We start from the raw sequence: 14,533 nt of genomic DNA, 5'->3' as shown, positions 1-14,533 counted from the left end.
CTTTCTTTTAAATCATTGTATTGTCCTAATTAATCTCATTTTCATGAATTTAATCATCCATTATGTCAATTTTTCATCATATTTGCATTTTATAGTTAATTAATAAATATGTTAAATGAACCATTTGAATTAAACAAGTTAAATAAAACACGAGGACTCCTGATACGATTATCAAACGAATCGTGTGTTTACGTGACATGATTATAATTTCCACATGAATTACCAACTTACAATAAATTCTCAATATATTTTTTTAAGTTCAATTTTGTTAGATGGAAGTAGTAAGAAAAGACTATGGGTCTTTTTCGAAAGGACTTTAACTTGCAATGATGGATCTAAAAATTCATATGAGGGGGATAAATTTATATAGAGGAATTTTTTCATAATTTCAGTGGGGGTAATTTCAAAATTTTATGAGTATAAATGTAAAAAAATATAAATTTAAGAATGTAAAATGTAATAATAAAAAATTTCTGTGGGGGCTGAGCCCACAGTACATCCGTGCCTCATGTAGTATTTAAGTCAAACGCCAAGAAAGTTTTGAAGAAAATTACTTTTCCCAATCTCTTTAATTTCCTATAAAAATTCTTTATAAAAACACATAAAAATTTTGATTTCTTGAGAAAGTTTTATAAACTTACAAAATAAGTTTTCATATTTTAAAAAATATAAATTTAAGAATGTAAAATGTAAAAAAATATAAATTTAAGAATGTAAAATGTAATAATAAAAAATTTCTGTGGGGGCTGAGCCCACAGTACATCCGTGCCGCATATAGTATTTAAGTCAAACGCCAAGAAAGTTTTGAAGAAAATTACTTTTCCCAATCTCTTTAATTTCCTATAAAAATTCTTTATAAAAACACATAAAAATTTTGATTTCTTGAGAAAGTTTTATAAACTTACAAAATAAGTTTTCATATTTTAAAAAATAAATAAATATCATAATAACCAAAATTGATTTTTTTGAGCCTTACTATATGCAATGAAGTGAGAACCCAACAAATAAAGAGAAAGTGTTTTAGATGTGTTTTTAATTGAATAAAATAATTTGCAAGTGTAAAATTAGCATTTAAAATTATAATTTCAAAAACAATTTAACAACAAAGAAGAGAAAGTTCATATAAATAATCAATAACAAACATCATAAAAGTCATTATAATTTATTTATTTTTTAAAAAAAAGAAAAAGAAAAAATAGATATAGGATGTCATCTCTATCCATCGGATCAAGACGGCACACCTTGATCCGACGAAATTCTTGGAAAATAGACTAAAACATCAAATAGGAAACAAGTCAAACTAGTATTTAAAATAAATAATATCCCTTTTCTAATGCACCAGCCAATCATATTTTGCCACGTATAATATATACACCTGTAAGATATATGTATGCGCACATATTATTATTATTAAGACAAAAAGTTTCCACACCAAAAGGAGCAAAATTAATAAAACCCAACCCTTCCCTTCCCGCTGTTTCCTCACATTCTTTTCTTTCAATCCAATTTTGGATCTCTCATACTCTCTCTCTCTCTCTCTCTCTCTACAATTTTTTATTTCTATTTTTTTAAAATTGTATTTGCAATATATATATATACATATATATATATATATATCTATAGTAAGAAACCCTAGAAACCTAATTTTATCACATTGCTTTTGATTCTCGTCACTATCAGGTGGAAACAGCATTAGGTATTTAGATTTCTGAGGGGATTATATATTTATAGGTTTATATATAATAATTTGAATTTTGTGAGGAGATAAGAGAATGGAGGGGACACCGAATTTGGCTGCGAGAACAGTAGAGGATGTGTTTACGGACTTCAGAGGCAGAAGGTCTGGCTTGATCAAAGCTCTAACCACTGGTTCGTATTCAATCTCTGTTGCTCCGAATTGAATACACATACACATACATATAAGTGTGTGTGTGTATATATACATGTTGCTTTTTGTTATTTTATTTTATTTTTTTCTTTTTTAATTTGATATGGATTTTTGCTGATCATGGTGTTTGTGTGTTGTATTATGGCAGAAGTTGAGAAGTTCTATAAGCTGTGTGATCCGGGTGAGTTACTTTTTTTTGGCTGGTTCTTAATTACTTTTTTTTGCTGGTTCTTAATTCTATGAACTTGATTATGATGATAGCCATTAAATAATATTAATTGGGCTATTAATTGTTAGGTTTTTGGGGTTTTAGTATAATTTTTAGTTAGATTACCATATTAGTGCTTTTGATTTTGTCAACGTCAACTATTTAAATTACTAAGTTGACAATAGCATGACCCATGTTCTTGGATGTGACAATAGAGAGTGCCAATGCTATGTTGTTTTTAAGGCTTACAAGAGCCAAATAGGGTGTTTACAGTTCTCTCTCTCTGTGCAGTGCATGCTTTCCAGTTTGTTTTTTTATTTCTTGGTATACTTTTTTTTATTTATTTATTTATTTTTTTTATTTATTGGCATGTGCTGCTTTTTATTTACTGCTTAGTAGAGTATTTTGAAGCTTTTTGATCAGAACAGCTGATAAAAGTTTGTTACCGGCAATTTATTGTCACAGGAATTACCTATAACTTCCCCAATACAGCTAAGAACGTGGGTCTGTGTGACTTCCTGTCTGGATTTTCAATCACTAGCATGTAGTCTTCTGGGATTGATTTTCTTTAATGAGAATAGACAATGATTTATTTATCTATTTTTTATTTAATTATTTTTTGTATGTCAACTTGGTATCAACTGTATCGTAGTTGCAATTTTCAGTTAAGGTTAACCATTTACCTTTCCTTCTTTTATGAGTCGTAGTGCATACCTGCTATTTTTACACTATAATTATAATTGAAAATTGTTAAAATTGTTGATATTATTTTAAGAGAAGTTTTTGTTGATTTAGATAAATTAGTAGCACATGATGGGCTGATGTTCTTTGATGAACAAATGTAGCATCGATGAGAACATCTATTAGAAGAAAGAATGCAGATGAACATTCAATGTCGCTGGTTATACATTTAAGAATTTGTTGTATGAAAGAGTGTGATTCTGCCCAGTTAAAGATGGAATTGCTTGTTGTTTTTAAAGATATTGGTGTTGTGCTTGTAGAGAAGGAGAACCTGTGTCTATATGGACTTCCAAATGAGACATGGGAAGTCAATCTGCCTGTTGAGGAGGTGCCTCCTGAACTTCCTGAGCCAGCACTTGGTATAAACTTTGCTAGGGATGGGATGCAAGAGAAGGACTGGTTATCACTTGTTGCGGTTCATGGTGATTCTTGGTTGCTGTCTGTTGCATTTTACTTTGGTGCGCGCTTTGGGTTTGATAAGAATGAAAGGTAATTTGTTTTCTGGAACTTAACTAGACACTCTGTATCTTCTTATCTTGTTGGGATGTCTGATTTTCCAGAGCAACTATGGTTATATGTTCAATAGTTGTGGTCTGCAGAACAAGTCCTGCAATACTACTCATATTATCAAGCCGCTTAGAGCATGATTTATTGTTTAGGCTTCCTCCTCCTTCTTCATTTACTATGCCATAATAGCTATTGCATTCTCAAATTTTAAGGGATTTGATTTGGAATTGGGTCGACTCATCCCTGCTATTAGAATTGTCTTGATCTGAGAGGGAGATGATTCTGTACTGAAGATGTGTTACAGCCAGACGCTGAAGCTGGGTTTATTTTTTTATGTTCATCTGTTTTCTGGACATTGTCCTTTGGTTATCTGGTGTCAGCACATAAAAATTCTGTTGCCATAGAATTTGCTCCATCATGTTCATTCTATAGGTTACATATACTTTGGTTTTCTAAAATTATTTTCATCAGGTTTAAGGCTCCGTATGACATGATACCCGTAGTTTCTTTGCACAGCATGAGTTTCAAGTCACTCAAACAACAAATACATTTACATATTGTAGCTTTCTTAATAGTGTCCTTCACATTTGCTCCCTTTTTGTGGTCTATATGATTGGTTGATTTCTTTGGAGATTCTGGCCATCAACTGTGGATATTAACTCTCTTATACATCTTCATATGAAATTATATTTACTTTTTTTCTTATCATTATTTTGGTCTCAGACTTGGTCTTTTTCATTTTCTTTTTATATAGCTTAATCAACCATCCTGGTGTCATTACCTCACACTTTGTGACAATAAACATCAGATCTTATTCAAATAGTGAATAAATAAATGGAAACAGTTGATTGAAAGTTATAATTGATATGAATTTACTGTTAAGTGGCTTGAGTGAAATTAAAACTTTTATCCGTGGTGAATTTCATGAAACTCTGTCAATTATGTTGGTAAGTGTTATTTCTGGTTATGACTTCATTCTGGAGTTTTTTTTTTGGGTAACTTTAGATGCCAAGGAGAACAAAAAGGAGTATTCTGTGTTTATGAGATTTTTGGTGTATCTTTGGGAATGACATTAGTGCTTTCTTTTATTGTCACTGTACCTTCTTTTGGGAGTTGATCTATCTGCTGTCATTTCGATTTTAATATATTTTTAAATTTTTTATTTCTAGCTATCAGTTTAGATACCTCTCATTTTTAAAATGTATATGATTTTTTGATAGGATGCTTGCTTCAACTTTAAAGGTTTTATTAGGAAAAAAAAGAAAGAAAGAAAAGAAGGTGCTTGTTTGCTTTCTTAATTGCATTAAATGAGGCCTGAACTAAATTCTGGAGAACTGCTTAGTAATGGGGGTTGCAAATGAAATTTCTATTTTTAGTGAACACATGGATAAAATAAATCAATCTGCCATTCAATACAATATGCCTCTTTGTTTTATGAGTGTGTAAATTCTGTTTGGAATTTCCTGAGGTTTCTCTTTAAACTTTGACTTCTGTTTACACTCTTGCACATTGATAATTCCACCATGGGCTGATTTTCACGGAGGTAGTAGTAATTTTAGTGACTGTTTTCTCCTGTGGCTATAGAGTTAGCAGATTATTGGAAGTGACTCATTTATACGCATTTTGTTCAGAAAATTTTGATAGGAGGCTAATTTATAAAGTTAACATTTCTTATATATCTATGTTATATTTCCCACTGGTTACATGCAGAGTTTTAGCTTATGGATGCATGATGCCATTTGTTTACTTCTCTCGATTTATGATATTATAAGATTCTTGATGGATTTAGCTTGCTGGAGACCATTTTTTCCTTGTGTTCTTTTTTATGTCACGGGACTGAAACAATAAGTTCATACTTTGCATAAGCCTTGGTGTGTAATGTTGTTGCTATTGGTATTCCTGATTTGGAATTCCAGTCAATTAGAGTCACCATCATATCAAATGGATCTCCCTGTCCATGCGTGTGTGTGGCGGTACGCTTGTTCTTATACTTTGTTTGCCTTGTCAAGGAATTATATGTTTTAGATAAACTGTTTGTTTAGAAAGAAATAGTTTGGATACTAAAGTACAATTGCTTATAAATTAAGATTTGGTGATAATAATATAATGAGAAGGAATTTATTTGCATTTAAGGAAAATCTGTAAATTTTTTTATTTACTGGAACAAAATGTTGATGTATTTTGTTCTCTGATTCTGCTGTCCTTGTCAAATGATTACATGTTATGGATAAATTATTGGTTTGGGAAGAAAAGTATGAATACTGTAGTACCATTGCTTGGTAAATTAATAATTGTTGTTAATATTATAGTGAGTAGGAAATATTTTGCATTTAAGGAAAATGTTTATATATTTTTATTTACTGGAAGAAAATGTTTTTACTTTTTGTTTTTTGCTAATATACATGTATTTTTTTGTTAAAAAATATAGATTTTATTTTGCAATTTCATGAAGATCATGTTTCTTATTTTCTGTAAGGTTGCTCCGTTAGTTTTTTTCTCCTTTTATCATATGGGTCCCTCATATCATCTGTAAGGTTGATATTATTTATTTCATGAAGATTGTGTTTATTATTGTTTTCTGTAGGGTTGCTAATATACATGTATATAGTCACGTTTCTTACTTTATGTAAAGTTGCACCATTATTTATTTTTCTCCTTTCATCATATGGGTCCTCATATAAAATGTAAGGTTGATGTTATTTATTTCACGAAGATCTTGTTTATTATTTATTTTTTGTAAGGTTGCTAATATACATGTATTCAAAAATGATCTCTTGCACACTAGTGAGCAAGAAATTTATCCACACCAAGTATAATGACCGTTGGATATGATTGCTATATTTTTTTGGTAACTACCTTTTCTTACACTTGAGTCATATCCAATGATCATTATGCTTGGTGTGGATATATTTCTTGCTCACTGGTGTGCAAGAGATCATTACTGTAAATGTATATAGAGAATTTAAATATACTAAGGAAAAAGAAGCTTTTTATTTATTACTAAAAATCACTTGTGCATTTCTAGGGTGCCTAGAATTAGGGCTACAAATGAATGAGCCGTTCATGAATAGTTCTAGCTTGTCTTATTTGAAGCTTGTCCATTAATTAGTTGTACAAAGCTTGAATCATTGTTCCAAGCTCGATTTTCAAGCCAAAGAATTCTGGGAATTTTTTTTTACCAAGATTGTTGGAGATCTCTTAGAGTTAAAATCATGAATTTTCATAGACTTTATTTGGGTGTTAAACAGTTTGTTAAAGCTCGTGATGAAAGCTTGGGTTTGTTAAAGCTTAAAGAATGAATCAAGCTCTATTGACTTGTTAGGGAGTTGTTTTAGGCCCAGCTTGTGTGAATTTGGAGAACATTATTGAGCAGTCCGATACTCAAAATTTTGTCCACTCATTTTCAGGCTTTCAGCCTGCCAAAAGTTGGAACTCAATCTATATAGGTCAGAGAAAGAAAAAGGGGTGTGACTATCCTATGTTTAGAATTTCTCATGACTTGGAAATGGAAAAAAGGAAATAATCAAAATTTTAATTGTGTAGCCATGAATTTTAGAAAGTATGCATGTATTTTGGTAAGGTTTCCCAAAATCATGAACACGAGTTTCTACCCCCTTCCTCTCTTTATGTAAAAGAAACTTTTCTTGAAGTAAATTGTTGAGGTGAACATCTATTTAATGTGGTTCTTATTTTTGGCCTTCTGAACCATGGTTAGCCATGTGCTTTTCCTGCATTTGATCATTTTGCTTGAACATTTGCATTAGTATATACCTTATATAATTGATTGGTTTAGAAACTTGAATTTTGTGTCAAATGATATTGATTCTTGGACAACAAATTTACTTGTGGTGTAAGAAAACCGTGGGTTCCTCATTCTATTGTGCATTTAACAAGGTATGGATTTTTTTAACTCCCCCATGGGTAGTTAGATAACTAGAGTTTGAATGAAGTATACCCCTAATTAGAGTGGACTTTCTATAGGCTCATATATATGCTCTTATGCAGTAAATTCGATCTTTTCCCAGTGTAGCTAATGTAATAATTATGTATGCACTTGTCATTGCTAGTTTCAATTAGTAATGTTTTGTTTTAGAACATTAAAATTCCTATAAAACTTTGGTTTGCTTCATCAATGTTATTTGCTTTTGCTTATCAAAGTATTCTAAAGTTGCCTCAACTCTCCTTAGATGATACTTTACATTTGTGATACGACTTCATTTTGTGTTGTCAAGGCCGAAACTTTTAGTATCCACCGTTAACGTAATATTAAATAATTGCATATGATGAAGACACTTTAATGTCATTATTTTTAGCCATTGTTGTGTCATACAGAGATTTGAGTGCATGTGATACCAAGGAATAATTGGCTACAGCTTGAGAGTTTTGAGTGAAAATCGGGATGGCGAAAGACTTACCAAAAAAAAAATAAAAAAATGGGGATGGCAATGGATAATTCTGAATGGTTAATCAATAAAGTAAATGGTAGAATTAGATATTAAGTCAGAGTTGAATAAATGTTGACTTATTGTGGAAATGTGAGTTGAGCTAGTCACCCTAATTATTCGTTGCAAGGGCAAGGATAAAAATCTCTTTTTTTTTTTTTTGTTGAAGCTTTTTAGTTTAAGTTATCTTATTTGGATATGTAGGAGTTAGTAATTTTCTTTTAACAAAGAATTTGAGACTAAACTGGAAAAAGCAACTCTTAGATTGGAACTGATGCATTATATATCCTGCTTAAGGGTGCATTATTTTGAGAATGCAATTGGATAAACTTTTTAATTTCCAACTGACCTAAACTCTGATTCTCGTTTATACTACTCATTAGACAAAATAAATTTGTGCTGGTGGAGTAAAACTTTAACATGCACCAAAGACACCACTATCTAATATGGAAATTGCTTGCCACAAGTAAAATTTTGGCCTTGTTATTTTATGAAACATTGTTTCGATTACAGTTCGACACCATCTTGCTTACAATTGAGCTTTCTGCATTCTGTAATGCTCACTTCACTATGTGGCACTTCAATATGTGGATCTTCTTGCTTTGAATAAGTTACAATATTATTTTAGTGGTCATCTTTTGGCCTTTTGCAAAGCACAACATTTATTCGGGCTTTCTCTTAGCCCATTGTCCATTGCCTTCTGGAAAAACATTCTGCGATCACGTTGACAATTAATTATATCAGTTGCAGAACAAAAACTAATGTTGAGGCAAATTGGACAAAACAACTGGTATAATATCCTTCAAGGCCTAGATTATAGAATCCTTTTATCCACTGAAGGAATTGGATGTTGCCTTCACTAGGGATGTTGCAATATATTGCTTATGCATTTCCTCAAAATTATTTCAGGAAAAGGCTTTTGTACTCGAGTTTACTCTAACTTTGGTTGGAATCGGAAATTACAGGAAAAGGCTTTTCCAGATGATAAATGACCTTCCAACTGTATTTGAAGTTGTCACATTAAATGTTAGGCAGTCAAAAGACAAATCGGCTGCTAATGACAACAGTGGCAAAAGCAAAACAACTGTAAAGATGGTAAGTATTCTTGCTTTGTATAAATTTATTAATTTTCTTTCATCTATTTATTTGCCTCCATATTTCGTGTCATTTTTTTATCTTATGATTTTTTATTGCTGTTTTTAGCAATCTAGGCAAGCTGATCCCCAGCCTCGGGGAGTAAAAATGTCTCCTCCACCTAAAGATGAGAACGAGAGTGGGGAGGACGAAGAAGAAGATGAGCAGGCAGCAACGCTGTGTGGAGCTTGTGGATTAAACACCGGCAGTGATGAATTCTGGATATGCTGCGATGTGTGCGAGATATGGTTCCATGGCAAATGTGTAAAGATTACACCTGCAAAGGCGGAGCATATCAAGCAGTACAAGTGCCCTAGTTGCAGTAGCAAGAGGGCTAGAGTTTGAATCTAGATTCTGAAGTGGGAAAGCAACAACAATCAAACGAGGCACAAAACATTTAGAATTTGTTTATACTTTTTCTAAAGGGTACAAGGCAAAGTAGTGATTACTCTAACTATGCTTCTCTATTTGTTTAAATTCACTGGATCGTATATTCTAACGATACACTCCGCTGCTAGACTTATAAATAGAAGGTAGTGCAATTTTCTTTCGGTTTTGGTTTGATTGCATAATGTTGTGTTTGTTCCTGCATTTTCATAGACATAAATTATATAGAGCCTTTATATAGCAATTAGCACTAAATTTGTATGGAGATTTTTTAGGTTGTTTTGCAAAAATGCAATACATAGACCTTCTTTGGCTGCATATCTAGGACATATATTAAACCTGATTTTAAGTCTCCTGATATGATTATGTTGAAATAAATTTGTTGTAAATGGAAGTGAAATGCACATATCTTTATTGAGCTCATTTGATGGCAAATAATTGGCAGGGGTAAGAGTTCATTTAGAGAAAAATTGTGAATGCCATTTCTTTAGTTGAAAAGCAAAGTGTGTTACTAAATATAAGGGTACAAGTGGAGAGTCTACGTATAGTCTTTTCTCTCAAAGTAATTATAGAATGACAATTAAAGATTAGAAACAAAGTTTGACGTGACTTGGGATTAGAGAAATTTTAGTATAAATTTTAAACTAAAGTTATGGTCGATTGCATGAAGTTAGAGCTTTGGAATTTGAATTGATGGAATTGAATAAATGGAGCTCGGAAAATTGAACCAAATTTTTTTCCAATTTCATCAATCCTAATTTCAAAGCTTCAATTCAATGCAACCGAGCATAATCCTAATTTTTTTTCAATCCCAAATTCAAAATACTGATGAGCGGAATAAACCAGTAATAATATGACAAATTTAAAATCATTGAAGATGCTTGGAGAGGATCTTAATAGGGAAGAATCTGGACGTTTGTAATTTGGCATGGCACTAGATTAAGGATCGAGTCCATTCTATCGCATCGGTCGATACGTGATGTATCGGCTGATTTGTAATATGTTTTTAAGGGTTCGATACTATTACATATCTTCATGAACCGATCAATTTGACCGGTTTATACCGATATTCTTTCGAGTCCATTATATTTTGCTCGCGACTAATATTGCAACTGTAAACCATGACTCTAATATTAATTATAATAAGTCTATTATTATGTAAATCCGGTGTTCGACAAGAACCTACAAGAACCCGCTAAAGCTAGACCAGAAGAAGTAATGATACAAAGTGGGCTAGTTTTCGGGTGGGCCAAATATTTAGTGGGAAACAATACTCACAAGTAATATTCAACTAATTAACCTATACTGCGGACATATAGAATTATAGATACATATCTAGAGAGAGAGAGAGAGTTCGATAGAGAGAGAGAGAGAGAAATGGGGAAGCCATTGGGACCAACAGGGGAGTTCTTCAGGAGGAGGGACGCGTGGAGGAAGCATCCGATGGTGACGAGTCAGCTCCGCCACGCCACTCCCGGCCTCGGCATCGGAGTCGCCGCCTTCGTTATCTATCTCATCGGCGAAACCGCCTACAACAAGATCTACGCTCCTTCTCACTCCCATTCCGAGTCCTCTTCTTCTGTTTCTGTTTCTCACTCTCACTGAGAAGAAGACACCCGTCTCAGGTCAGTCATGTATACCCTTTATATAATTTATTTGTCCACATATCTTAGAAATTTTGTTGTTTGCTTCTTATTTATGTGAAATTAGGGTTATCTATGTACTGTTGTTTGTAAAGAAATTTTGTTGCTTGCTCCTCATTTTTCTGAAATTAGGATTTGTGTCGAGAGACGGTGGAACCCAAGTCATGTTATCGTTATTTGTTGTATCTAGAAGAGCAACTTGTATGCAAATTGATTTTTTTTTGGTCTTGATTTATCTTTATCTTTATTTAGATGCGGTGTAGAAACAATTCATGATATTAGGTGCAAGTTCCATTTAAAATTGATTTCTTATACCGAATGAGACAGAGAGCCAGAGTATTACCACTATATGCATGACGAAATTAAAGTCAGATTATGTCCCTTGCAAGAGACTTTGGCCCGGCATATCACCACCAAGTCCTTAAATTGCAGTGTTGCTTACCATTATGGTAGTGGTCATGCAAACATGAGGTGCCGTGAACGTTGCTCACAAAGTCAGATATTGGAGGTCATGATTTTTTTTAATCAATAGAGGCATGCACATTCTATCGACAAATTTACATTAATATAAATTTTTTCTTCAATGATTGTGTTAAATTTATTACCATTTTAGTAAGGGTGATAAAAATTATAGAGGCTTTTAGTATTGACTAATTTTTATCTTTCACTACTTTTAGGACCATAACTTTACCCCAAAAAAATAAATTAAATGCCATTGTTAAAACATTTCCAACCACACAATTGTCTCGCGGACACAGAAATGAAAAAATTTAGAGGAGTATATTTACAGGGATCTATATTGGAAAAGCCGTACTTGGGTTCACGGAAAACCTTCTGTAAACTAACTTCAAACATAGTGCTAAGTTAGAGATGATAAATCTAATTTAAATAAATTCAAGAAAAGGTGAAAGAAAAAAATTACGAGAAAGGAGAAAAATGTCTTAAACGGCCTTCATAACTTTTCACTTGATACAAGGCAATTAAGACATCGTTATTGGCCTTTATGCCTGTTATGGTGTCAGTCTGTCAGATATAACGAGGTTGTGACGTGTTTGTTGCCTTGCTATCCTTTTGTGTTACATGACTGCTGTTCTTTTAAAACTTTCATATGACATGGATTTGTCTCTGGATAATTTCTGAGAGCATGAAATTGCAACTGATTTGAGAATCATCTTGATGTTGAAGTGTTACATGATTATAGTGTGTCATCGAAAGATCTTGGAGGTACTTGAGATCAATGATCTACCTATAAGGGTTTGAAATTGGCTGTTGAAAGGTAGAAGATATTAGTGAAGCAAACTGGGTTTCAACAGTATTCTTGAGGTAATGTACTTTTACCACAGTGAGATAACTGATTATTCGCTCATACATGAATCATAAAATCAGTGATACAATATATCAAGGAAAACCTCTAGATTGGGTCGAACAGAAAGTGCTTGGTCTAAATTGTTGGATCGGGTTACAAATATGTGTCTGAAGTTGTCAATGGTCCTGAAACTTTAAATTAGATTTCTCTGTTACGGATTATTGATGTCGTACGCTTGGTTTAGAAGTGAAATGAAGATGCCTGGACTCTGGAGTGTTATGTTGGTAAATTCATATGCTGAAGACTCCATCAGATGACAAGAACTTGAAACATGCTAACATGGGTTCTATAGCCTGGAATACTTAATTTAAAGTCCATCATTGGGGATCAGAGATGAGAAATTCTTACCAAGGCAAACACCAACTAGGAAATATTCCCATCACGTTGCAATGTAATCAAGTGGAGATGTTGGCTGGTCTTGATTGGGTTATCACACTTAAACATCTGCCGCACATCAAGTAGGGTTGCAGAGTATTGTGGTGGTTGTTTCCTATTAGGATTAGTGAAGGGATTATTTGAATTTAAACAACCAAATTAATAAACATATGTGAATCCTTATGAAGAGTTGTGACAACGTCCTTGTTCACATAATTACTTGATGCCTATTTGCAGCACAGGAATGCCCAATTATGGCATACTGCTGCAAACAAAATAACCAATGTTCTTCTTCCTTCTCTCTTTGTAGAAACCCTTCCGTTGTTATATACAGCATGCCTTTCTGTTTTTATCATCTGGGACCGACTTATACTTGCATCTTTTTCTAATTTATCTCTTTTTGTTCACATTGACTTCCTTCTAAATCTTCTAATTACTGATTGAGTGGAGTTTACATGAAAGTATTACTTCTTTTTTTTTTTTGTCTGTTATCTTTAAATGTTCTTTTGGTTTAAATTTAGTTATACAAGTTCTACTGAAGTGTAAAAGTTGAAGTTTCATTACCTTTTGCATGATTTGGCAATTCAATGATGATGAACTCTTAGAGCCTGGTTGGAATTGCTGTTGGACAGACTAAAAATGCTTTATAATTTTAATATTCTCTTTTAGCTGTGTTTGATCGAGATTTTGTCTTAGTAGAGCTTTTAGCCAAATCTTAAACTTGGGGCTTTTTACAAGTAGGGGCAAAATATTTATAGAAGAAAAAAAATATTTATAAAAAGTGGTTTATATTGTGTCACTAAATACTATTTAATCTTCAAGAGACAGCACTCTTATGACAGCTCTACATAAAAGAAGTGTTTGTTATAACCTACAACAACGCCAAACGGACCCCTAATAATATTCTGGCTAATTTGCTGATGTTAATGTTCCTTTTTATCAACAGATAAAATTAGTACTGTTTTTTAATTTTTCCCCAGAATTATTGCTTGTTTTGGTCTCCCTTTTCGCCTCTCATTTACGGTCAAATAGTTAGAAATACAAAGCATGGAGTTATATGTTGGTAGTTAAGAGTAAGATTTTGGGTTCATGTTACCCGTAAATGTTGGTTTGCATTAGAAGCAATATTAGAGAACAAAACTGCAACCCTGATATAGATATTGAAAATTCTGCATTGGTTTTTCCATCCATTAAATTGGATTGGCGCATTATAGTCAATACATTCTCAAATAAGCAGATACTGATCCATGCAAACCAAATATAGCATCTCTTAATATATTTTCTTCCTTTTGCTGGTTTGGCCCCTTCCCATTCTCTTTTGTGGCTTGCCCTTTATAGTACTTAATATATATTATTCCTTGTACTCCTCATTTTCTTTCATGTCTTGGCCTTTGAAACACTAAATCTGTTTTCTGCAAATTGATTCATTGAATGACTGGTTGTACAGATAAATGCTTGGAGCGAGGAGCAAAGCCGTCTGATAATGTATTGCTGTTTTTGCTGCTTATGTTTCGGTGTTCAATAAAGAATTTCAGTTGACATGAACTTGTTGCCTTTAATTAGTTGGGAATGTGACAGACCTTTGAATGGTGGTTTGAAGAGCAGTCTGTTTCTGTTACTACTTCACCTGCTTGCCATTTCTCAGACATTTTATTTCGTTGTTTTCTTTTTCTTCTGTGGTTTCCTTTTTTTTTATTTTTTTTTCCCCCCCTCTTTTCTCATGCCACCATTCTTGATTACTCGTGCAACTATCCGACATTTGAATAAAACTGTGTTTGGATTGTCATCTGGATAGTTTATGCAGAAGTGCACTAACAAGAAAAGGCTTACACAGTGAAATTG

General features: G+C 32.8%; 2 protein-coding genes across 2 annotated transcripts; both read left to right on the top strand.

The window, feature by feature from the left end:
- The first annotated feature begins 1,440 nt into the window (after positions 1–1,440).
- Positions 1,441–9,471, top strand: LOC132294478 (PHD finger protein ALFIN-LIKE 7-like). Its single transcript, XM_059792352.1, has 5 exons — positions 1,441–1,869; positions 2,037–2,069; positions 3,098–3,326; positions 8,752–8,881; positions 8,990–9,471. The coding sequence occupies exons 1-5, from the start codon at positions 1,773–1,775 to the stop codon at positions 9,263–9,265; spliced, it is 765 nt and encodes a 254-aa protein (XP_059648335.1). The 5' UTR covers positions 1,441–1,772; the 3' UTR covers positions 9,266–9,471.
- A 1,147-nt stretch (positions 9,472–10,618) lies between these two features.
- LOC132294477 (NADH dehydrogenase [ubiquinone] 1 beta subcomplex subunit 3-B-like) lies at positions 10,619–14,477 on the top strand. The gene is made up of 2 exons (XM_059792351.1): positions 10,619–10,932; positions 14,139–14,477. The coding sequence occupies exon 1, from the start codon at positions 10,685–10,687 to the stop codon at positions 10,910–10,912; it is 228 nt and encodes a 75-aa protein (XP_059648334.1). The 5' UTR covers positions 10,619–10,684; the 3' UTR covers positions 10,913–10,932; positions 14,139–14,477.
- The last annotated feature ends 56 nt before the right edge of the window (positions 14,478–14,533 follow it).

Source organism: Cornus florida, unplaced genomic scaffold (assembly GCF_030987335.1).
Source record: "Cornus florida cultivar Cherokee Brave unplaced genomic scaffold, ASM3098733v1 CherokeeBrave_3.0.0_Hap2_Chr02, whole genome shotgun sequence".
Taxonomy (NCBI): Eukaryota; Viridiplantae; Streptophyta; class Magnoliopsida; order Cornales; family Cornaceae; genus Cornus; species Cornus florida.
This window is presented reverse-complemented; position numbering and strand designations above follow the sequence as displayed.

What these genes read in the sequence shown, in the direction of transcription:
- LOC132294478 (XM_059792352.1), top strand. Translation starts at nt 1,773, where the DNA reads ATGGAGGGGACACCGAATTTGGCTGCGAGAACAGTAGAGGATGTGTTT. An exon ending in GATCAAAGCTCTAACCACTG is followed by an intron (nt 1,870 to 2,036) that starts GTTCGTATTCAA and finishes GTATTATGGCAG; the next exon opens with AAGTTGAGAAGTTCTATAAG. An exon ending in GGGTTTGATAAGAATGAAAG is followed by an intron (nt 3,327 to 8,751) that starts GTAATTTGTTTT and finishes CGGAAATTACAG; the next exon opens with GAAAAGGCTTTTCCAGATGA.
- LOC132294477 (XM_059792351.1), top strand. Translation starts at nt 10,685, where the DNA reads ATGGGGAAGCCATTGGGACCAACAGGGGAGTTCTTCAGGAGGAGGGAC.